At 38.1% G+C, this 24,721-nt stretch overlaps 1 protein-coding gene and 1 long non-coding RNA gene across 3 annotated transcripts; both read left to right on the top strand.

Moving 5' to 3' along the window:
• The first annotated feature begins 4,054 nt into the window (after positions 1 to 4,054).
• gmppaa (GDP-mannose pyrophosphorylase Aa) lies at positions 4,055 to 14,880 on the top strand. 2 transcript variants are annotated; one of them, XM_040027370.1, is made up of 13 exons: positions 4,055 to 4,212; positions 6,392 to 6,489; positions 6,711 to 6,814; positions 7,099 to 7,291; positions 7,464 to 7,523; positions 7,610 to 7,740; positions 7,887 to 7,901; positions 11,021 to 11,155; positions 11,480 to 11,577; positions 11,668 to 11,714; positions 11,914 to 12,006; positions 13,762 to 13,930; positions 14,288 to 14,880. In XM_040027370.1, exons 1-13 carry the CDS (start codon positions 4,173 to 4,175, stop codon positions 14,386 to 14,388), a joined length of 1,284 nt encoding a protein of 427 aa, XP_039883304.1. In that variant the 5' UTR covers positions 4,055 to 4,172; the 3' UTR covers positions 14,389 to 14,880. The 2 variants fall into 2 exon arrangements, with proteins under 2 accessions (XP_039883304.1, XP_039883305.1); XM_040027371.1 differs by lacking the exon at positions 7,887 to 7,901 and having other exon boundaries at positions 4,056 to 4,212.
• A 4,526-nt stretch (positions 14,881 to 19,406) lies between these two features.
• LOC120730833 lies at positions 19,407 to 23,091 on the top strand. Its single transcript, XR_005695216.1, has 2 exons — positions 19,407 to 21,985; positions 22,159 to 23,091. It is a non-coding gene; the product is annotated as an uncharacterized LOC120730833 (long non-coding RNA).
• The last annotated feature ends 1,630 nt before the right edge of the window (positions 23,092 to 24,721 follow it).

Here is a 24,721-nt window from a genome sequence, read left to right as displayed (position 1 = left end):
CTTGTAGGGCTGTGCCATATGACCAAAATCTCATATCCCGATATAAGACATCTATCGTCCGATAACGATATAAATCACAAAAATGTAACATTTTCTGTAAATTCTGTGAATCTCAGGCAGCTCGTCTTGCGTGAAGTGTTTCCAGCTGCGCGTCATGTAGCTGGAGTCGAATGTTTTAACCGATGCATGAAACTACACATTTTTAGACATAAGTTGTAACGGCCGCCGTTTTCTTTGTGAGTATTTACTACACGGCGTGCTGCGGGGAAAAGCCTGTTCTAACGTTTGAGTCCAAGGTTTATTTTTTTAGCACCTGGCGGCTCTTTTTTACTTCTCATCCGTAAATAATCTGCTCTTTCACGTGATTCAGTTTATTTTGAAAAGTCTCAACAGGATTTTGAGCTTTATTGTGAAAGGTTTATGTGGAACATAAACAAGCGGACACACGATGCTGTTACCGTCGTTGTTGCTAACCACAACCCATAAAAACAGTCGCTTGTCCATCCGTACTGTGGTTATATTAAATATAAGAGAAAGAGAGAACTTTAATAAATTAATATAGCCACTACAGTGACCATCAAAACGATGAAAAAATATTTCCATAAACAGCTTATTTTGCAACACCACGAAACAAACAATAGCGTAAAATGAAACGATAGATGTTTTTATATCGTCATCTGATATATATCGTTATATCGAACAGCCCTAGCTACTTGTACTGTTAGTTTTTTTTATTTTAAATTTTTTTTGGTTTGTTTTTCCTTAAGAATTCGTACATTATAGTTCATGTTATAGTTGATGTGAAGAACGTAAACAAGTGGGCCAAACACAAAAATGTATATTTTCTTGAACAGATCTCTTTTGTGCCTGTGAGCAAACAATTTTTTGTGAACTTCTTGTTATCATTTTAAATTTGTTTACTCCCTGAATGTGAACTACAAAATATGTGAAGGATCTAACTGGTACTTAACTGTAGTGAGACATGACTGAATTCATGTTGAAGGGACGATTGAATTAAGACTGCATTTATAATGTGAATGTGGCAAAAGAAATATTGTTTTTTGTTTTGGTGTATTTGACCAATTAAAACCTTTGGAATGCAAAATTTATCTTTTCTTTTCTTGTTTGTTCGTTCGTTCGTTCGTTCGTTCGTTTTAACTGTATCGGATGATTTTCATGATGTGACTACTCTCAGCTTCTGTTAAATTGTTGCTTTTTTGGATTGCTTCCTGTTCAGAAAACAGACCCAAACTTATTAAGCTTCCACTTTATCGCGTCTCTCTCATATTCAAACTGTCATCGCTCTGCTATTAGCTCATCTTGCCAATGGACTGTCCTTCCACAAGTCACAATAATTACTACTTCTATAGTATTGATCAGAATTTAATCAAACTTACCCACAATAATCATCTAATGGGTCTTTACCAAAATTGTGCTCAAGGACACTTTTTTGTCATTTTTATATTTTATTGCCTCTGATGTCTTGAACAGTAATCAATTTAAATCATATTTATCAGTCTTTAACATGTTCATGAACTTCATGAAGTGCCAAATGATGTGAAAGTTTGAAAGTATTGCTTTGCCTTTATATGTTGCATACCACTTGTATCCCATTAGACTGCAATGATCCTTATTGGTCATGATCATGGCAGGAATCGTCCCATTGTTTTACTCCCATATTCATAGATATTTCATGTTAATACTTTAGCAGCTACACCCACAGTCTGGTCACATGCTCACTCCTCACAGTCTTTGGCATTTTAAAGTCTGCCAACGACTGTGAGTGGAAAGTCACATGACTGTGCCCATCGATAAAGTGAATTTTTTCCAGTTCTGCCAGCTCTTCTCCATAGATTCAGTATTTTCATGCCACTGAAGTTCACATTTAAATAGTGAATCGGGTCTAAGACATTAATCATTGCAAGGATTGCAAAGCATCTTTGCAATGCATGCTCATGTTGTTTGTAACAACAAATTAGCCTAAAACTGATGTTAATTCGGACTTATTTTAAAAACGTCTACAAAAACAGACGCGTTACAGCAGCTGAGCTAAAAATAATCTTTGACGTACAGTTTTTATGATCTAATCTTGCTGGAATTTAAATGTGAAATTTCATAAGGGATTTAACTAGATTAGGATTTTATAAGAACATTTGATAGCATAAAATGTGTGACAATACAGTGGAGAAAACAGTCCTCTTTTGCACATTTTGTTTTCCTTCTTTGTGTCTTTTTTTTTTTTTATACAAAGGAAGTATAACGCAGTTTCTGTCTATGTGCAGAGGGCCAAAATGAAAAAGAAATAAATCTTTAAACTTTTGAGGGGGTTTGAAAGCGCTTCAGATTTCTGTGTTGCTCCTCCAGAAAAGCCTGTACCAGAGCACCTTGTCCCTTGGTGATTGTTGACTAAAATGTTATTCTGTTTGTTTGATGCAGACTCGCACCTTATTTGCATATGTTTGAGTTATGAATACTACCACATGGGAAACTGTTTTACTTCAGGTTATGTTTTAATGAGTAAGCATGAAAGTAAACTCTTCTATTAGAGCTGTGTAAGTGTTGTCTTTGCAAGCATTCAAAACTGACAGCTGAGATATTTTCCCCACTGCTAGAACTTCCCTCAGCTGAAATAAGGGAATAACCTACTTTGTGTGGATGCAAGAGATGTTCTAAAAAAGGAATAGATGATCAGTAAGAATATATTACAGCAAGCTGTAGGATTACAATCCTGTTTTTTGTAATAATCAGATTTTATACCCTGTTTGTTTTTGTTTGTTTGTTTTTTACAAAGGTAGAACTGGATTTATTAGAACTAAAATAAGCGCTATAATACAGTGCAAGTGAGAAATGGCAAACTGTGGCACATTACAGGTTTAGGATTAAGTATAATCAGTTAATATTGTGGTAGTCTAGTCTAGATATGCTTGGGCTGTCTACTGCAGTAATCAAAGATATGTCAGACCCAGGTCTTCATACTCTTATTTTCTCACTAAAAAAAAAAGGTCATTTAGAATGTTTTCACAACACTGTTGCAAAGTCTTTCAAGACTACATTTTGTATAATGTGGTATGGGGTTTAGCTCAGGACGTAGAACATGTTATCTACTAATCAGGAGGTTGGTAGTTCAATGACTTGATCAAAGGGTGGCTGCTTGAAGGGTGGCTGATCCAGTCTGCATGCCAAAGTATCCATGGGCAAGATACTGAATACCAAGTTGGAATGTGAAAGTTAGATCGAAAGCACTTAGGTGTATATATAAAAAAAAATTAAAAAATGTTATCATGTTTGGTTTGACAAGAGGTGGAACTGAAGGTGGAACACTTACAGATGCAATGTTTTCACTGGGAGTGACCACAATGAAATACATTCGACATGAACACATCAGAGAGACAGCTTGGGCTGAGTGGTCTGGAGACAAAGTTAAGAGACACAAGACTGAAGTGGTTTGGACATGGGTAGAGGAGGGACAGGGGATATATATTGGACAATGAGTGTTTTAAATTGTGCTGCCAGGCAGGAGGAAAAAAGGAAGACCATAGAAAAGGTTCATGGATGTACTGAAGGACATGCAGAGATTTGGTGTGATAAAACTGAATGCTCGAGATAAAGTGAGATGGGGGAAGATCCACTGTGACGACCTCTAAAGGAAGCACCTAGAAGAAGTATGCTACATAAAATAAATATACAAACAAACAAACAAACAAATAATGCAACAATATTAAAGCACAAAGAAGGAGTTTTAAGAAAAAAAAAGTTCAGATGTTTAGTTTGATGTATAGGAGACACATAAGGTACACAAGGTTTACTGAGCCTGGATATAATTTATATAAGAGTTTGCAGTGATATTATAATTGATATATTTTTAGTATTTATAATATTTAGCATACTATAAATTAATAACATCATAATTGATGCAGTTAAACATAATCTTGAAATATTGTCGCACGTACACAAAGGCATATTCTGGTGATTTCAAAAAGAGCATTTGTAGTCCAAAGCTTTCAGGCGCTTGACTCCGTTTCACTCCGAACACTCTGGTCCGTGATTTCACGATAATCTCGTTAACGTCACAATCAGGAAGTGAGTGCGGAAATGCTCTCACAGCTGTTGCTTACTGCTGCAGATAGTTTCCAGCCAGGTCTTGCGTGTCACCAAACAGCGTTTCTGTCAAGATGTTGAAAGCGGTCATTTTAATCGGAGGCCCCCAGAAAGGTAGCTCTTTTCCTTGGCGTGTTTTCAAAGTCATTAACGTGTGTTTAAAGCAAGGCTAGGCTGCTAATGCTAACAGGCTGGCTGAAGTTGTTTTTATCACTGACGTGTCACAACGTGTCCCACGAACAAGAAGTAAAATCTTACCCATATAGCTTTTGTACCCTAATATTTTATCACCACGTCTGGTAAACTATAGTCCAACCTGAGCACAGATTTTTTTTGGAAAACCCCCCAAAACTTTAGCTTGCCTTCTACTACTGATGTATTAATGTCATTCCCTCTCACCAAGCGTGACAGTTATTTATAGAAGAGTATTTTAGATTACTTATTCTATTTTTTAAAAAAAATAGTAAAGTTTAATAATAAAGTTAATGGGTGTGTAATGAAAGGCTCTATAGCTCGGCAAGATCGTCTGTCTTTTATTTTATACTTATGAGAAACCAGCTACATACTTACATACAGTACCCTTTACTGTATCTGCTTTGTATTCTTATCTTTTTAACGACTGAGCCCTCGTGATATGATGTGCTCAGATTTTTCCATTTTCAAAACAGAAGATGGAATTTTTTGGAGGAACAGCCCAAAACAAATAATAAAATAAATAAAATAATACATAAAAAAAAAAAATCATGAAAGATTGAAAGACAAAATTATAGAAGAGGACTGACATGTAAAGCACACAGAACAGAAGCTAACAGAAGGCAGGCAAGAACAGAGTGATGATGACAGAATTGAGTGTGAGAGCATGGTGAATGTGAAAGTGATGTAAAGAATAGACTACCAACCCAAGCACTCAGAACTGTAGGCAGATTAGTAAATGCAGATCTTCTCATGCATAAACTCCTTGTTATATAGTGATGACACAAGTGAGACCCTGAGCATTAAAACAGCAAGTGTCTTTCCGCTGCTGAAAAAATATCCTTAGATCCCACTGTTTTATATAATTACAAGCCAATTTCCAAACTCCTGTTTATTTCTAAAAGCCTTGAGGAAGTTCTTGCTCGTTAGTGTCTTCGGATTGTTGAAGGAAGAACATCTTAAAAGAAGTTAAATAAATTCCAGTCGGGTTACCAACAAAACCACAGCTCTGAAACAGCTTTATTGGAGATTGCCAATGGTATTCTTATGCACTAAGAGAAGGGTGAACATTCTATTTTAGTCTTGCTTGACTTATCTGCAGCCTTTGTTCATGCTACTCTTATTAATAGACTACAAAACAGGCTGGCATCACTGGTACTGCTTTCAAATGGTTTTCTTCATACTTATTGAACAGATACCTCAGAATTCATATTAGTCAATGTATGTCCACCTCTGAACCCCTCAGGGCTCAGTTCTTGGACAATTTCTGTTTTCTTTCTATACGTTACATGTGCTTCTGCTTAATAGTTTAAATGGATTCTCCTATCATTTTTTATGCAGGTGACACATAATTGTACTTTTCTGTCAAGCCCAACAACCTCAAGAGCCCCTCCTACCTCAGTGAATGCTTGCATCTCAAAAGACACTTGTTTATCTTTTTAATTCACCTCAGAACTGGTACAAAAATGAAACCTGCTATTCAGTCATCTAGATTGTCTAGTTACACCTTAGGAGTTAGAAAACCTGTCCGCCACTCTGACTTTAAAACTAGAGGTGACTGTGCTTTTGAGGTTGTTTTGCCTAAACTAGGGCGTAGGGCGACCGTGGCTCAGGGGGTTGGGAAGCACATCTGTAACCGGAAGGTTGCCGGTTCGATCCCCGGGCTCTCTGTCCTGGTCGTTGTGTCCTTGGGCAAGACACTTTACCCTACTTGCCTACTGGTGTTGGCCAGAGGGGCCGATGGCGCGATATGGCAGCCTCGCTTCTGTCAGTCTGCCCCAGGGCAGCTGTGGCTACAACCGTAGCTTGCCTCCACCAGTGTGTGAATGCGAGAGTGAATGAATAGTGGCATTGTAAAGCGCTTTGGGTGCCTTGAAAAGCGCTATATAAATCCAATCCATTATTATTATTATGTTTGAATGAATGTCTAATCATGTGGTTGATTGTGTCTGTTTGTCTTAATGTTAACTTGTATATCTATCTGCTATGTGTGAGTTTAATTTGAACTGTTACGCACATGTAATCCTTTGTTTTGAAAAGTGCTATACAAATAAAGTTGTTATTATTATTTTTCTTAAAATATTCAAACACTGTTTTTCAGGCACAAGATTCAGGCCACTGTCATTTGAAGTGCCCAAACCCCTGTTTCCAGTAGCTGGTGTTCCCATGCTTCAGCACCACATTGAAGCATGTGCCAAGGTAAGTTTCATTTTAAAGTATCGGATTGTCACTAGTTTTGAAATGTTGGCTCTTGTTTGTTTTTTTCTTTTTTGTAAGAGCTTAGTAATTCTTAAAATACTAAAGCAACTGTCGCCTCATTAGTAGTTGGTGTTGGGAATTTCTTGGCCTGTGTTTTGTGACAGACAGCACCCACAATCACTCTAATGCTGATCCTTTTTGTTTTCTTTTTTTATATATAGGTTCCAAACATGAAGGAGATTTTGCTCATTGGTTTTTATCAGCCAAATGAAGAACTGAATAGATTTCTGTTAAATGCACAGCAGGAGTTCAAAATTTCAATCAGGTAAACAGTGGAGCTGTTGGCTTTGCTTTTTTATAGAAAAATGTTTACATTTCCTGGGTATATCGATAGCAGCGACATGAGCTTGTGAGAATTAGGAGGATGTGATAGTTCAGTGTCAAGATTTAGAAATACATTTTGTATACGATACAAACCAGAACACCATTTTGATTCTGTTTGTCTCTAGTTATTCTTTTTTGTGGCAAATGTAATGCTTTACTTGCTACTGTGCACGCCCATTGCTAAATACCTGTAGATATTTCACTCTTCTTAACTCCTCACCACAGGTACTTGCAGGAGTATGCAGCCCTGGGCACTGGAGGGGGCATCTATCACTTCAGAGATCAGATTGTCTCTGGCAGTCCAGAGGCTTTCTTTGTACTGAATGCTGATGTTTGTTCAGCATTTCCTCTTACGGAGATGCTCAGCTTTCAGAAAGAACACGGAGAACCAAACAGCTTTGTTATCCTTGGGACAACGGTAAAACATTATAATTAGTTTCTGGAACGTGAACTGTCGTGAAAGTAAAACTAGATTTACTTGGTTGGTTTTTCTTTGACTTTTTGACTACAATTAAAATGGTTATATTAGATCTTTTCTCTTTATAGAATTTGAGATTATGCTAAATTATATTGACATTTTCTCTAATTAGGCAAACAGAAAGCAATCCATGAATTATGGCTGTATTGTGGAAAACGAAGAATCGAACGAGGTATTTAACCATTTGGTCTTCCTAGACAGTTACTCTGTACTGCTGAAACTTAAAATTATGATTAATCTTTCTTTTTTGATATGTAGGTCTTGCATTATGTGGAAAAGCCAAGCACATTTGTGAGTGACATCATCAACTGTGGTATATACCTCTTTAACCCAGACATCTTCCAACATATTGGCGCAGTCTTCCAGAAGAACCAGCAGGACATGTTACTGTGAGTTGTAGCTCTCCCACTTGTTGGTATGTGCGTGGGAATGTGTGTGAATACCATTTACTCCATTTCTTTGTTTCTCTTCATTTGTCTTTTTTCCTTCCTTTCTCCTCCCTGCCATGTTTTCTGTCTCTTCATACAATCATCAGATATCCCTATGATGGGTAAGTGGGTATGATTAGGTTGCATGGTGTGGTTTTAGAGCACTTAGTGTATGGGGTGAGAATTCCTTGTGAATGCTACTTGTATCACTTTTCCGTGCACAGTGACATGGAAACAATATTTTTTTGTTTCTTAGATTTCATGGTTGACATTTTGAGCACTGTTTACATTCAGTTCAGTTTTGTTTAGCTTAACACGAAGACTGGAAACTGGTAAAACAGCTCTTTGGATTTCTAGGTGAAAAAATGTCACCTAGTACTTTTCAGTCTGTACACAAGCCATAATTTAAACTCAGTTTACCATTGTTCTGTTGGTGTACCCAGGTTTTACTAATGACGTCCTAGCTGGACTATTTTAAGAAATAAATAAGATTATGCTTTGTGAAACAGCTCAAGATGTTGAAAATTAACTAAACGTATCAACAGCTATAATGTTATGTCAAAGATGTCTCTGCATTGTATTTAAAAGATATCTAGTAATGTTAGAATGCCAACCAGCTTATTGTTTGCTTATCGTCGTTGCAGTCGTTTTGTCACATGACAACTGTAACGTCACCACGGCGCCATTCCCACCTTGAGTATACTTGATTATACTTTCCACTTCTGCAAGTCTGCTAGGGCATGCTCAGGTCAAAGTAGTGCAGCTTTTGTCATTAGACAGTGAGCGCGATGGGTCTGTGCGACCTTCTGTGCGTCTGCCTGTTGTTCACGACCATGCCAAGTCATCCACGGAGATTTTACATTATAGTACGCCAACTACTCATGCGCTGCAGGCTTCAAAGAGGTATAACAGGAATCACTGCTCAGCTGTCAGATCTCCTGCTGTCCATGTCGGTGTCTGCAGCGGAGTATAAACGAGCCTTTATACTGACACTGAGCGCATGCCAGACTTGCTGCATTCTTCTGCTGAAATATGCGTGTCACCACTCAGATAAAACCTCTGCATCAGCACTGCTATAAGAGTAGAAGAAATTGAAACCAAAAAAAAAGCAACACAAAGTTTTCTTCATAAAGTCTTATCTCCTTTTGCAGCATCTCCCCTTGTATAATCTGGGAATCCCTGAGCACCTGATATATACTGATACATCACTGATCGAACACTGGTGTCTTCAATCCAACTGTGCCACCCATGCCGAGTTACAAAAAGTCAAAAGGGGCACAAAAAACTGAAATGACTCAGGCCGGCAGTTGTGATGTCGCTTTTCAGGATGGTGACAAGGGCAGGTATAAATAGGCTTTTAGTCTGGCCTGTGTAATACCACATTTTGCCTCTAGATAGGATAGTAAATTCATCTAGCTTCTGTTCTGCCCATATTTTTCCCTACTGTCTTTGACCTCTAGTCAGTCATGTTGAAGGACTAGCAGGCAGTGAATGAACCAGTAAACACAGTAAACTGAAGCTCTTGGCAAGAGCAAGATTAACAGGAGCCAAGATTTTGCTGCTGCTGACTTCAGTATGTCCTAGAGATTAAAGAAGCTTAACTAGCTTCAGATCAGGAGGTACCATTGCCTGCTTTTATGAAACATCGCTAACCCCTCTAGTGTAGAGCACTACATAGAGCATCTGTAATGGAGGATAATGTTCATATGTAATAAGAATGGTTATTCAGTCCTCTTACCTTTTCCAGGAGTAGTTGCAAATTTATAGAGTATAGACAAAATGCAATTCACATCCATATGCGCAGGTTTAACGAAACATCTACGCTATTGTAACCTGCTCTTCTGAGGAACTGCATTTTGAAATGGTCTGTTTATTTATTTTTTTTAAAGAGGCTCAACACATTTAGTTGTCTCTATAGTTTCTGCTGAATAAGCTAGAAAAAAACTATAATCGAGATAGTGAAGCTTCATGTCAAACTGATACAGATGTCTCGCTTTGCTCATCGCTTCACTAGAAGACTTGCTTTTTATAATATAATAATATGCATGTGGACTGAGTGTACCCTGCTATTTCACAGAAGCTACAATAAAACATGGGATCAATATATGTTTGGTTTTTTTTTAAATACAATCTTTGATACTTTTTCAGTTTGTTTTCACTGTACAGTAGCTGACCTAACAAATACCACACCAAGGACACTTGAAATATATTACAACAGGTCAAACCGCGCTTTGCATAATTCACCTGCTAACATCAATAGCACTTAAATCAAGCTGGGCACTGAATCAGCAAAATTGTTGAACACATCAGAGATACTTGATAGAAATAAGAAGGCTTTTACTGCAGTCTCTTGGGGACCGCTTCGCCTCTAACCACACCCCCTCCTTCTTGGTAAAACTTCGATTATGGGTGCAATCCTTTAAAATATTCTTTTCATCAATATTTAACACTCTGTTTCATCTCAGGGCTCTCACAATACACTATGCCAGAGACCCTGATTAGTATGGAACACATAGTCTCTTCTACTTAAGTTTTGGATCACAACTAGGTAATCAGCTTTGGTTTCAGCCCAGCACTGACACCATCAAAGATAACAGTGATGCATTTTAACTCGGTGTTCTCATTTGACTCTGCAGGCTGGATAGTAGGGCAATAAATTCACGTTTTCTTAAGAGACTTTAGAGGTAATGGGAACCGCTGGGTTGTTGTTGTTTATTTCTTGGGGGTTTTTTTGTACACAACTAAATATTTGAAGAATCTCAATAGCTACTCAAGAACAGGAGGAGTGAAAGGGGAAAACGGGATGTAATTCTCAATTCTTTATTCACCTTTGGCAAGAAAAAGGAACGTGATAAAACTTCACATTTTGTATATGTGAACTGTTTATTTGATGTTTGGAGAGAAAGCTGAACCTGATCATTGACGACCAACCCTGGTTATAAATAGGTGTGCTTGGTCTGCGCTGCAACATTGGCATGCAAGTCATCAGTTTTCGTCTTGGTGAGCAGGCAAGGCTTGGCCACAGCTTTAGGTTATGAATTCTGGAAAACTTGTCACCTCATTTTTTTCAAAATTCAGAAAATATGCGGTTTCAGCTGACACTCGAAAAATAAAGTTTCGTTCAGTTGAGGGTAGTTTATGCCGATTCTGTCTTGAATTTAATTCCAGCCTCAAGCTTTGTGCACAATATTTTAAAAATGGGATTTGTAACTCTGTGCGACTGATGATCTATTTCTGGCAGAGAGGAGCCAACCAACGGCTGGCACCGAGCTGAGGCCATCAGGCTGGAGCAGGACATTTTCACTACCCTGGCAGGACAGGGAAAACTCTACGCATATAAAACCCTCAGCTTCTGGAGCCAGATTAAATCTGCAGGGTGAGTGAATGTGTCATAAATGGTGTCGCATTCAAGAGAGCATAAATTTGATACTGCAACCCTGAATGTCAAAGAATATGGGAAACACTGGACTTGCATACATATTGGCTCCAAACCTTGTTGAAGTACAATTTATTTCTTTTGACACAGAGAGTGAGTTTTTATAGTTGTTTATACAGTCCATGTAGACTCACCAAGGAAGTCTTTGTGCAGTGTGATTATGCTATAAGCTGTACAAAAATGTAAATTACCACCTTAAATGAAGAGACTCTTGATTTATACTTGTTTCTGTATTTTATTTCTTTGACTTTTTTCCGCCCTCAGGTCTGCAATTTATGCCAGTCGATTGTACCTCAACCAGTATCACACAACTCATCCTGAAAGACTGGCATCAAATAAGGAGGGAGGCCCTAAAATAACTGGTACAATTTATTAACTTCCTGTATCTTTTTTTCTTCCTCATAATAAAACAAACAAATCTATTTAGACTTGCTTTCTTTTCCTTTCTCCAGGTAATGTCTATATTCATCCTACAGCTAATATTGATCCCACAGCTGTGGTAAGGGTTTTCCTTATATGCTTTAAATAGAAATGTCATGTCCTGTTAACAGCAGAGCCTCATATTAAAAATTTTGTACTGCATTCAACTCTAAAAAAGAGAAGGATGTGCTTTTAGATGGTCTGATAAGTTAATTTGGGGTTACTAGTTGAAATGGTACAGATATTATCTCATGCAGTAATTTATTTTCTCTTTGCAGTTGGGTCCCAACGTTTCCATCGGCACTGGAGTGACTATCGGCGCTGGTGTCAGAGTTCGAGAATCTATCATCCTCCATGGTGCAAATTTACAGGTGACTGCCTCTGAATATAAAGTACACTGTTAGAAAAAAATCATGCGTGATATCGATACTGATATGGACTGGGTAATGTGTTAGGAATGAAAGGATGACAGGTTGGAAATGAAAGTGATCAACTTACAGAGGGTTGTATTCAAAGACACCTGAAAGTCAGAAGTGGAAAAAATGACGTGACAGTCTATTTTGCCGAAATTTAATTGCAACTCAAAATGGTACTCAGTAGTTTATGTGGCCCCCGCGTGCTTGTATGCATGTCTGGCAATATGGGCGCATGTTCCTGATGATGAGGCAGATGGTGTCCAGGGGGATATCCTCCCACATCTGGACCTCAGCATCACTGAGCTCCGGGACAGTCTGAGGTGCAATGCGGCATCGAATGGACCGAAACATGATTGGATTTAGGTTGGGCGATCATGGGGGCCAGTCGGTGGTATGACCTCCTTCATTCTTTAGGAACTGCCTGCATACAAACTGCCACATGAGGCCATGCATTGTTGTGCACCTTCTCCTCTTTGCACAAAGGAGCAGATGCCGGTGCTGCTGATGGATTAGGAAGCTTCTACGACCCTGTTCAGCTCTCCTAGAGTAATTGTCTATCTCCTCCATGCTCTTGAGGCCCTGCTCATAGACAAAGCAAACCTTTTAGTAATTGCATGTCTTGATGTGACTTCCTGGGGGAGTTGGACTACCTATGCAACCCCTGTAGGGTCCAGGTATCGCCTCATGCTACCAGTGGTGACACTGACCCTACCTGAATACAAAACTACAGTGAAAAAATAGGAAGTAAGGATGTTGTTTCATCACTGCTTCTTTTCTAGTGCACCTATTGTTAATTTCATTAAGACGAAAGCACCTGAAACTGATTAACAACCCTCTCTGCTACTTAACTGACCAGATCAATATTCCAGAAGTTTAACTGACTTGATACTCTGATTTAAAAGCATTCCTTTAAAGTTGAGCAGTGTAATTTCCAATTCCCTGCTCAACTTGCTTCACTTCATCAGACATCATGTCTTGCTTGGCATTATACTAAACATCAAACTAATTGACATGGAGGTGAATTTATCTGAAGTGATCAGCTTTACATTTTATCCACACTTCAGCTGTGACCTCTCTGAAATTTATCTTTACTCATCTGTCACACTAGAAATATCGTCGCATGCACCTCACACAAAGATGTCATTTTTAACGATTTTGAGGCCGGAATAATTGAATCCCACACCTCCAGCGATGACTGGCAGCCTTTTAAAATGAATTTATACTGCTGGTGACTTATTGGTTTTCATTGCGCATTGCCTAGAAGAACAATTTGTAATTTAAGCAATACTTACAAATCATCACTACCTGTTGTAATACTCACTGCTTTTTTTCCCTCTCTTCATGTTTGAACAATCTCTAATGGAGAAGTGATGCTTAAAGTGGAGTTTCAGGGCTTGCAGGGACTAATGACCTATAGCCAAGGGTTCCGCAAAATAATCAAGTGTAAGATGGGGACCACATAGGAAAAGAAAAAGAGCATATTCCACCCTCTATTCTTATCTATATTATCTCTGAGAGCCAATAGAATCACTGAATTGATTGTTACACACTATGGTCAGGTATCCTTGGAATACGTGACCTCATATCCCCCCGTCTCCCCCAGAATTTGGAACACCTGTATTAAAGCAGATGTGGAGACTTGAAACACACCAATTACCTGCTGAAGGCTTCCCGATTTTTCACTAACTTCCTTTCCCCCTCTTCCACAAGGATCACTGCTGTGTTTTGAACAGCATTGTGGGATGGGATAGTACCATTGGCAAGTGGGCAAGAGTAGAGGGAACCCCAAGTGACCCAAATCCAAATGATCCCTATGCAAAGATCGACAGCGAGACACTCTTCAGAGAAGGAAAACTCACCCCCTCAATTACAATTCTAGGTAAGCCTGCTCCGACTTGAAATTATATATCTGTTCAAATATTGTGTTCGGTATATTGTTCTGAGAAATGAAAAGTTATTGGAAAGAAACCAATACCTAAGGCCCAGTTCCTGCATGTATTTGAATAGTTATTTAAGATATTTGTGAATAAGCTTGTAAATCACAGGTAAGGCACTTTGAATGAGGTGGTATGCAAATTAAAATTCTCTAATTGTCACAGTTGTTTTTACATTTCAGTAAACTGTGGCTAAAAAGAGCTACACAAATGATGTTAGGGAGTGATGTGAGAGTCAGCACAGCAATAAACTGTCTTTGTCCTTTGCAGAGACTTAATACTGCCTTGCTTTGTCTCCTCAGGTTGTAACGTGACGATCCCCTCTGAGGTGATTATACTGAACTCAATTGTCCTCCCACATAAAGACCTCAACCGCGGCTTCAAAAACCAAATTATTCTCTAGTTAATCTTCCTCACGCTTCTGTCCACTTATTGTCACTGATGAAGGATGCTGCTGCCCAACTGCTGGCTCTGTCTCTGAGTTACTGTATATAAGATGTCAGAAATGAATATATGGAAGATTCATTTCATAGTTTTGAAAGATAGATTTTTTTTTATATATATTTGTCCTCGAGTCTTTATGCAAAATTGAGTGTCAGCAACATTAGAGAGAGGCTAATCATGCATGTTGATTCACCTTGAAAGGTTCCGTCATGCCAGAGGTTTTATATTGTTTTTACTTATCAAATTTACCGAACTGTAAAATTACCGCAGACACTAATGTAATGTATGTAGTTGGATTTAATATGATGTAAAAAATTAAATAATAAAAAAAAAAGAGTTTATAGATAACACATATTCTGTTTCTCAAGGGCATCCTTGACAAACGTGAACTGTTACTTCAACATGAGACGGGAAATTATTGGAAAATAAAAATCACTGGCTACCAACTGTGGTTAATTTTAAGAAGTGATTATTTTTCCGGAGCGCTGATTAAAACCTTTTAGCAGCTTCATTGTTAGTCTAAAGAATTGTCTGCCATCAAAATAAATCAGCAGACTTGAGATTTACATTGCAATCAAGCAATGTTGCCTTTGGAAATGTGAATTTTGTGGGAGTGGGGTGCTTCTCCCAGCAACACGAGATACTTAAATTGTGCAATCACTGAAGAAACTCTTCCAGTTTATGTATACAGCACATTAACATTTACTTATTAGGCACCCATGATCACTTCGGTACTTTTGCTGTAATTATTACAATGAGAGTGTCTATCGAGAAAGTCTAAACTCTGATACTGGAAGTTCTTTATAATATATTTTAATCAAATCTGTTTTGCACATTTGAGCATACATTTTTTTAGTCATGGTGGGTCGGTGTCAGGTTTTACATGCTTTTCACTGTTAATTCAGGTGCCTTAGAGCTTCAAAAGACTCAGCCCAGTTGATGATTATCCCACCAAGAGGATAAAAACACTATAATGAGGCCCTGTAGCCTGGGATGAGGCAAATCTCCACGTTCCCCAGATGAAAGGCAGTCCTAAAATTCATTAGATCAAATAGGTTTTCCACTCCCATAACAGTAAAAATTTACAATTTATTTATGCAGAGAAGTACTCGCAGTTATAGAAGTAGTAGAACTTGTATGGCTAAACTGCAGTATTACTTACCAAACATCTAACAGCATGCTTGTCCAGCTTTTCTTTTCTTTTTTTCATTCTGCCTTTGGGGAGAAATGGTTTGTGTGTGAGCAGGGAAGCCGTGTTAAAACATGTCTAAAATATACAGGACAGAGTGACAGAAACCATCAGGTGGGAAAGGCAGCAGAGGTGACATGTGACAAATCCTCCCTGCTCGGGCTAAATGAAGAGCATTTCAGTGTGGTGAGTCAGAGAGCATAGTGTGTGTGCTCATCTTTTTCAGTCAACATAGATTTTTAGAAGTGGGTATTTAAACTCCTCTGCTCTTATGTCTTTGTTCCCTGTATGTTATAATTATTGTCATCACCACTGTAACCTCCACTTGGAAATGAATACTGATTCAAAGACTGTCCTTCTATCAATATAAATAGATAGAGATAGATAGGTAGATAGATAGATGAACATTTCATTATCAGGAAAACAATAATGTTTGCTGAGGAGCTGCTGTATATACCGTAGTTGGTCATCCTCTTCATTTTCATGCCAGCCCTTGTTACTAGCTGCTTCCACAATCTGACCAGCCACTCTCGTGCTACATGTTGTGGTTAACAGTTGGGTAGTACACTGTGTCTTTAGTAAATAAAGCATGAGGAAAGCTTAAGTGTCTCTATTAGCCTTTAGAAAGTCTCCACTGGATGGATCCAATCTGTATTGTACTGGTGGGTTAAAATGCAGAATTTGATTCATGAATCACGACTTGTGTCTATTACAGACATGTGAGGTATTCATATAAGGTGATACTCTGATCTAAACAGATGACACTAAGTAGATCAATTACAATTAACTAGATGCTTACACATCAATTTTAAACAAATAGATTTTTTTTTTAAATAATACATTTTTGGAGCTAATGACTTTGAGTGCACAACTTCCACAGTTCTGACTGTTTCTATTAGAGGCCAGGTTAGTGAAGTGCTTGTCTCCTTGTCAAGATCCATTGAGCAGCCATTGATCTGCTGGCTGGTGACATCCAATTCCAGTGCCTCACTTCCTGCCAGTTTGAGACTAGACTCGCGTGTGTCCTGCGTGTGCTTCAGTGCTTACGATGCTGAATGTTTCTCGCTGCTGAGCTCTTTGAACCATATTTAATTTCCGGTGACCCCTTCAAAAAGCGAGAGTCGAATCTTCCAGTTTTTCAGGGCAGCCCTTCCTTGAAAGACCATGATACGCTGTATTCAGTAAAGGTTTGCAGGAATTTAATTGTTATAATATGACTTAAATTAACTTGGGTGAGTGATGAAACGTTTCTCCCACTGAAAATGCTACGTCCAGATGAACAGAATCAACTTTTTGGGACTTAAATTAATGTTTATTTGTGTCTTAAGCAAACTCTTTGCAGCTTTAGATCAGGACTCACTGAAATTGCTCATACATGTCTTTGTGGACCTTACTTTGTGCACTGATATGCAGACATGTTGGAACAGCAAGTGGTCATCTCCAAACTTCAACAAAGTTGGGAGCATGAAATTGTCTAAACAACAACAAACACCTTGATGTGCTGAAGCATTAAAGAGTTTCTTTTTAGTGGAACTAGAGGGCCCCAGGGATGCAAAATGTAGCTCAGCCTCTATTAATGTAACAAGCCCAAGTTTCAGATGCAATTAAAATGGATAGCATAAGCCCCAGGTTTTAATAATATGTAATATGTGATGATGTATGACAGTAATAATAGCCAAAATAATAAAAAGATAATTCCCACAAGCTGTAGTATTTTTCCAATCTTGGTAGCAAGGAGGCATGCAAAGACAATGGCAACGATGCATGTCAAATTCTGCACGTTTCTTCACGTACACATCAACATTAACATCAACATACACATTACAAAGGTTTGATTTTGAAAAAACAAAACTACCAACTGAGATGATGGCCCGTAACCTTAGTGGATAAACTTAATGTCCACTGATATGAAAGAATAAACAATGAAATCAGCTTCACTGGTCATTGTTTGCTTTCAGATACTCTGAATGTGTGTAGGGGGGCTAACAGTGGAAGCTAGACCAACTTTGGGCAAAGGTCCAGGGATGTTTCCACTTGAGAGGACAGGTGAAGGGTTTGCATGTCAGTACACTGAAAGGAAGATGCCTAACAGAAGCCTAAAGGATTGACAAATGAGCTGTCAAATAGAAACTGACATCTCACGGTGCTCAAATTCATACGGTAAAGAAAAACAGGATTTGGCTGTCATGCATCGCCGGTGAATGCTAATGTTTTGCTAAACTGTGCTCTAGGAACATCCAAGCCCACCAGTTCCCCGAAGAGGTGTAAAGGGGGCATTTTTGTTCTTACTCAGCAGACGTGCTGTGTTGTAGAAATCTTTCACTTTTGACTTTGAAAAATGCGTTGTGAAACAAACCAAAACATAACAGAAAGCCAGACAATAAACTTGTCTCAACCCTCAAGATTTAAAGTTACATTTGTTACAAATTTTACAGCATTTGTTTTCAACCCCTTGCGGAAACTGATTTGATATCTTTTTTTCCTCTTATAAATAAAATGCTGCTTCTCCTGTTGAACAACCAGACATATACTATAAATCCTCTCTTATCTTTTATGTGTTAGGCATATTTTCCCTTTTGCACTTTAGGAGGACAGCTTGTTTAATGCAGAAAAACTAATAAAATACTGTACACTGCAAAAACAAAAATGAATGTGGACATGAAAATATAAAAATATTATACCATATGCATGACATCCAACTTACAGAGTCTTGAACAAGTGAAATGATCATTTCATATTTTTTCAGAATGATTTTTCAAGATGTGTCCTTGAAGGTGCCTTAACAAATACACACAAGCTGCTCATTTCAGCCTCTGCAGGGCACACTGAGTCAGGATTTAGCAAGATAAATACAGCCTCTATAGATTTTTGCTCAAATGTTGACAGTCTGACTAATATGGCTGTGATTCATACCTTCATGGCACCACATAACAGTATTTTTCTTTTAAAATCTGCCTGGTTGTCACAGTGATTCCACTCCACCAGTTGACAGCTTTAACTGGACTTTAAATGCTGCTCTGAAAACATAAATTCAGCAAAGTTGCTCTGCAGTTCGATGATGTTTATAGTTCCATTTGTGTTTTTCTTTTCTCTGTATGCTTTGTGAAGTTTAATACAGAGAGCTTGAGCCAAGTCTGAATCCCTACATTGAAACAGTCTTAGTTCCACTTCTCTCACCAGGCTGAACTTTCATAAACTTGGCTGCTGTCTCTCCAGCAAAGGATTTACCACAATGTCTGAAATGAAATAAAATTGCAATTGCATAAACTCCCCACCCCCCTTTTTTTTTAACTTGTAGAGTACAATTTTGTGAAACGCTTTTATTGCAATGCACAGACACTGCATTAGTTAACTTTTCTTCAAAGTACTGTTGAGGATCTCTTTATAATTGAATAAAAGAAATTCTGAGATATTGACAACAGCAAATCAAATGCAAAACCAGTGGAAGTAGACAATAGACTGTACATAAAAGATGGACATAGCTTCTGGTTGTCAAGCAACTTAAATTAAACAATCCTTTCATTGGCCGACAGAGGGCAACAGCTGTGGTTGATTAAACATGTCTAGTTGTGGAAAAAAAACAGTGATTGCTCCATTGCTGTTAATACCGACTTTCAGGTTTCAGCCATTATGTTAATTATAGAGTGAAAAAGAAGGATAAAGTATGGTATTCATTACTTTGTGATTAAGAAGTTGACAGTCTATGAACATGCATTATATATATATATATATATATATATATATATATATATATATATATATATATATATATATATATATATCAGCCTTGAGACGGCTGCTTTTATGCAGGGTGACATTAATATTGCCCAAATGAGCTGTTGGAGTCAGTTGTAGACCTGCATTTAGAGCTGCTGGGACAACCAGAAGGGTACTAATGTCCTGGAATAGCACTGAAGTAACAAATACTGATCAAGTTTGCAGACCACAGATAGTAAAAAACAATGTTTCCTTTTAAGAGAATAGTGTATTTAGTGTATATAATTATTTTGTTTTCTTTGTTCTTTTTAAATGCACTGTTTGCTTTTTGTCAATGTTTACCAGTGAATCATTAAGATGACCTTCCAGAACGTGGTGGATGTTAGCCACATTTTAATCGTGTTTACAGACAAAATGATACACAAACACACATGCAAGCAAACACTATCATAACCATAACTTCCCAAGCATTCAAATGTTTCAAAATACATGAACTGAATAGAAAATAATAAGGCAGAATAACAGAGAAGGAACAAAGAAGTACAATTTGTATTTGAGGAATCTTACCAACACCTTGCTGAAACTATACCACGAAGATTTCTCAAGACAAAAAGGAGGTCCAACCTCGTTCTAGTAAGGCACACCTAACAAACTGGCTGCTGAGTACAACTACTGATCACATGACTAAGTTGCAACACGCATAAACTAAACAAAACAGGTAAAAAGATTGAGCCCTCTGGGACCCCCGAATGCCATGATAGCAGCTAATGAAGTAAAATTGTTAATAGTAACTGTAAATACTCTGTTTGATATGTAGGATGAGAACAATTTCAGCACCTTTCCACTAACATCAGCCTCATTTCTAAGTCTTTTGAGGAGAATTGTATGGTCAGCTGTGTCAGATGCTGCAGTCAGCTCTAGTAAAATAAGAACAGTAAAACTACCTGAGTCTGCACTCTTTAAAATGCCACAACCCTAAGTAAAAAGGGGTGTTTTTTTCTAAAGTGTCCACGTCGTTGGCTTCGATTATCTCTAAAAGGTAAAAGAGATAATTGGTAAAAAAAGAATTTTTGAAAGCAGAGGTAATTTGGAGATTGAACAGTAGTTATGAGGAAGAGTTGGGTCTAAATCTGTTTCCTTTCAAAGAAGCTGAATACTGTTTAAAATAGTCTGGGACATACCTGTATAAAATAGACTCCTTTATAATGTTGTGATGCCCAATTTGCATGTTGTTAATTATGCTGGACTCAGTGTCCTTCAGTAGGGATAGAAATGAGCCATTGGGACCCAGTGATACCTTAAAGCTTTCCAGCAAAACCTTTCCGAGTCTGCAGTGAAGGTGCCACAGACAGCAGGACTGAAAATAAGAAGACCCTCATATAAAGTCAGTGGACTCTCTCCACCTCCACTTGCTCTTACATTCTCCATGATGACAGCTGCTGCAACCCTTTTGCCCAAATCTTGTTTAAATTCACTTACTCTCAAGAAAAAACCAACATCTTTCCTTTTTTTCTCTATTTTTACTCATGTTCTCTTATCCGTTTGACAGAAAATAATAAACTGTAATATAATGTCACAGAATTTGTGTGTATACCACAACTTCCAGCTATTTTGGCAGCGTACCTATAACAGGCTGCCTGCCTCAGTTCTGAAGGAATATCCACATCTACATGTGGCCAAGTTTCAGTTTCAACTTTACAACAGCTTTGGCAGTGACTGATTTCATCAGCAGCCATTTGTGCTTCCTGAGCTCCAGCTCAGCATTAAGCTTCTGGGTTTCTTTAAAAAAAGAAACCCAAACAAACCCACACCTCTGAGCTCTTAGCAGAGAGAAAAAAGTCACTAAATACAGTAAAGGTAAAATGGATGAGTTCAGTGAAATAGTTGTTTTTCTTAGAAGCAGTGAAGTAAGTGAGGCACCTTGTCCCACAGCAGTGGTCTTCTGTTTGACTTTGCTGGAAGGTGTACTGTTAATTAGTCCACCCCAAGTCCGCCCTCCCTTATTTTGTTCCTTTAAGCAGAATTTTGCTAATATTACATCATTTAATTACTGGAAAAGGTTTCTGGTAGAATGTCCTTATGTGTCTCTATGAACTGTGCTGCCCTATATCAATGGATTTCTAATACACTGAGCTGTTCCTACTGATGTTGTGAATTTTTCCTTAATTAACATAAATTTTAGGTCAGGCAAGCTTGGACTAATATATTTCAAGCAAGACGGCAACAAAATCATTATTTAGTCATGCTATCTATTCATGCTCAAAAAATATCTTGAATTTTTATTATTTTTTCTATTTATTATCTATTTTATGTAGCATACTGATGTGATGTGGCGTCAAACAAACATAAAAACAATCCTGCAAATAGCTTATGCAGTAGATCTACATACAGACAAAGGCCAAAGCCTCTTCCTGAAGATATTTTCTCTCACTTTATAAGTTCTGTAGAGGTAACAATCACTAACATATTTTCCTCTTGTTTGATATTATGGCCCTAGCAGACCTGCAGTGGTTTCACTTGTGTGGGTGTGTGGTATTGCTCTCTCCTTCTTGTCACAGACACCAGCCTCTTTCTTGTGGAGCTGAAATGTGCACACCTGAAGCTTCACTCAGCAATCAGCTCTTGTAGTTAAGCAGAGGAAGAGGAGACGGTAAAAAAGTCTTTTCTCTGTCTGTGTTGAGTGCTCTTTTTTTCCCTCCCTCTTCTTTAAACTTATTGACTTGTTCCCAGCTTCTGAGTTTTATTGTACCATTTCTTTCTGTTCTTGGTTGTAATATTGACTTGGCTTTCATTATTAATGATAATCCTCTGTTTTGTTCCCAGTTCTAGCTCCCTGCCTCTTTCTCCTGGACACTTATACTGTTACTTCCCCACAACCCCTAGACTGAGGAAGGTAACACTACACAATAGCAGGAAAGAAGAAAGGAAGAAGAACGTTTGACCACAAAAAAGTGACTGATTGACTTTTCTTTAATCCAAGTGCAAAATCCCATTCTCTAACATTGGAATGTTTAAATCCCACCAGCCGGCTAGCTGCAGTGTTCCTGATTCAGTCTGTGCTTTGCTTCGTTATGTTTGCACTTATATACAAATCTGCATTACTGCACACTAGGGACTTTTCAAAAGCCACGGTCACACGAGGTAATGTGCTCGCCCACTCGTCATGTTCACTGAAGACAAATAAATGGCTATTTGAGTATCAGCTGGAAGGCTCCCAAACACCAGCCTTTCTGTTTATGCCCCTTTAAAAAAATTTTGCAGCATAATGTACACTATAAAGTTTAATAATTAACAGTATAAAATGACATTTTCTTCCAATTGTGAACTCAAAGTCACAAAAGGACTTTGAGGGTAAAGATGATAAATCTGGGTTGTCATCTTAAAAAGTGGAATTTTGGTATCTCAGAGATGTGCCTGAGGATGTGGATTAGTGGCACACAAGCTGCAAATCTCACAGGACCCTGACCTGCCATATCCCTAAAACCTTCGCCCTTTCTCACTGAAAGTGATTTCAATACCTGCTGTCGTTGCTTCCCATATTAAAAAGCTGCCAAACCAGCCCAGTTTTTCTAAGAAACAGGGCGTAGTAAACCTTTATCCCACACTGATAAATGAAGGTCTTACCTGGCAGGTGTTATTTGGTAGAAACTGCTAGCCCCGTTCTACTCAGTTCAGTACTAATTAACTGTACACGGTTTATGTGAAGTTAAAGGACTACATGTGTAGTCTTGCTGAGAAACTAATCCAAGTGCAGGCAAACATGATACATACATGCTTATGAGTAACCACTGACAGTTGCTGGAGAGTAGAAGGGCCAAGCAGCTATGCAGCCAAGAGAAGGCTTTATAATGTGGGGCTGGAAAGCTTCTTGATTTATGCAGTTTGGTAGATGGTCCAAATGTATCCTCCTGCAATATTTATTAGACATGCACACCATCACTCTACATTCTGACTGCAATAGTGGTGGGTGGACAGAACACTATGCATAACATTGCATAATGTAAGGCTGTCACATACTAATGGAGGATGGCAGTGTGATTATTTGCATCATTTCCATAAAATCATAATTTTGCACATTCTGTACATCTAAGATTAAAGCATCTGAGAAACACCCTGTCCTGGGGGTGGGGTATTTGCTTCTGCTGTGCTGGCAGCAGCTGTCAGACAGCTCCTGCATTAAAATAGACTTATGTATATTGATGCCTTGTCAAAGTATAGTTATGTTCAGTAACACATCAGCTTCCCTTCATCTGAGTTAGCTGGTTACCAAACTAGAGCGAAACACATGTTGTGCAGTTGGAATAATGTGTTCCATTCAGTTGTCTACAGGTAGAAGTGAGCGATTAAACAAAAGATGTCATCTTTGATCTTCCATTATGTTCAAAATAAGCTGAAAATGAACCTATAAGTGGTTATAGAATAAGATATGACTACCTATGAGACTAGAAAGAGATTTGAAAAACGTTTTTTGCACTAAAATATGCTAAAACAATGCTATATCTACATTCACTTTTAAGTTGTCTCTGTAGAAATGATACTATTTGAAAACTGCAAAATAGTTTTTTCCCCCCAACAGCTCTCCAGATCTCAAGTTCTTGAAATGTGGCTGAGACAACGATCAGTGCACACACACAAACACATGTACACACAATTAAAGTAGTAACAAAATGTCCTTCCTGTCATTGATGTGAACACCTGTTCCCTAAACTGGGATTTCTGTTCAAAATTAATCTTCTCAAAGATGAAGTTAAAGGGTGCGTTTCTTTGTCCCCAGTAGAGGGCACTGTGGATATTCATTAAGGCCGGGCATGTCTCTCGTGTGTGTGTCTGTGTGTGACCACCCAATGATTACAGTGTTTGAGCAAAGCTGTGTAGACTTTGGTTGACTTTGTGAGACTGAGTAAGCAAGGTGGAGGGCTGCATTTACTTTTAGTGTTCTCCCTACACCTGTAAGTCCAGGAAAAACATATAAAATAATAAAGTTCATATTTTTTTAAAGATCACAAAACCGATCTATGAAACCTTTGTCTCAAATCAAAGCTGTGATCCCACCACTGGATTTAGATACACGAATGAACCTAAAAGTAGGTGTTAATATGGTCCAAATGTCTAAGAATCTCCTGGAACATTTAAATGCATTAATATAAATCTACCTACTGTGATGCAAATGAGAAACGATGCCTAAGAGAAGAAGAATGACTTTAAATCTTGCAGGTGAGGCTCCTTGGCCACTTTCATCAACGAGTCTCTATAATGTTGTCCTTTTGAATGAAGTAATGGACAGAATTATATTAACGAATGCTTTTATCCTTTGTGTAAAGTCATTTCTCATTCATCTTTCTTTTTACCCATCTTTTCCTATCACTCCTGACTCTTTTCTATTGTA

This window comes from Simochromis diagramma, unplaced genomic scaffold (assembly GCF_900408965.1).
Source record: "Simochromis diagramma unplaced genomic scaffold, fSimDia1.1 OVJJ01000343.1, whole genome shotgun sequence".
Classification (NCBI taxonomy): domain Eukaryota; kingdom Metazoa; phylum Chordata; class Actinopteri; order Cichliformes; family Cichlidae; genus Simochromis; species Simochromis diagramma.
This window is presented reverse-complemented; position numbering and strand designations above follow the sequence as displayed.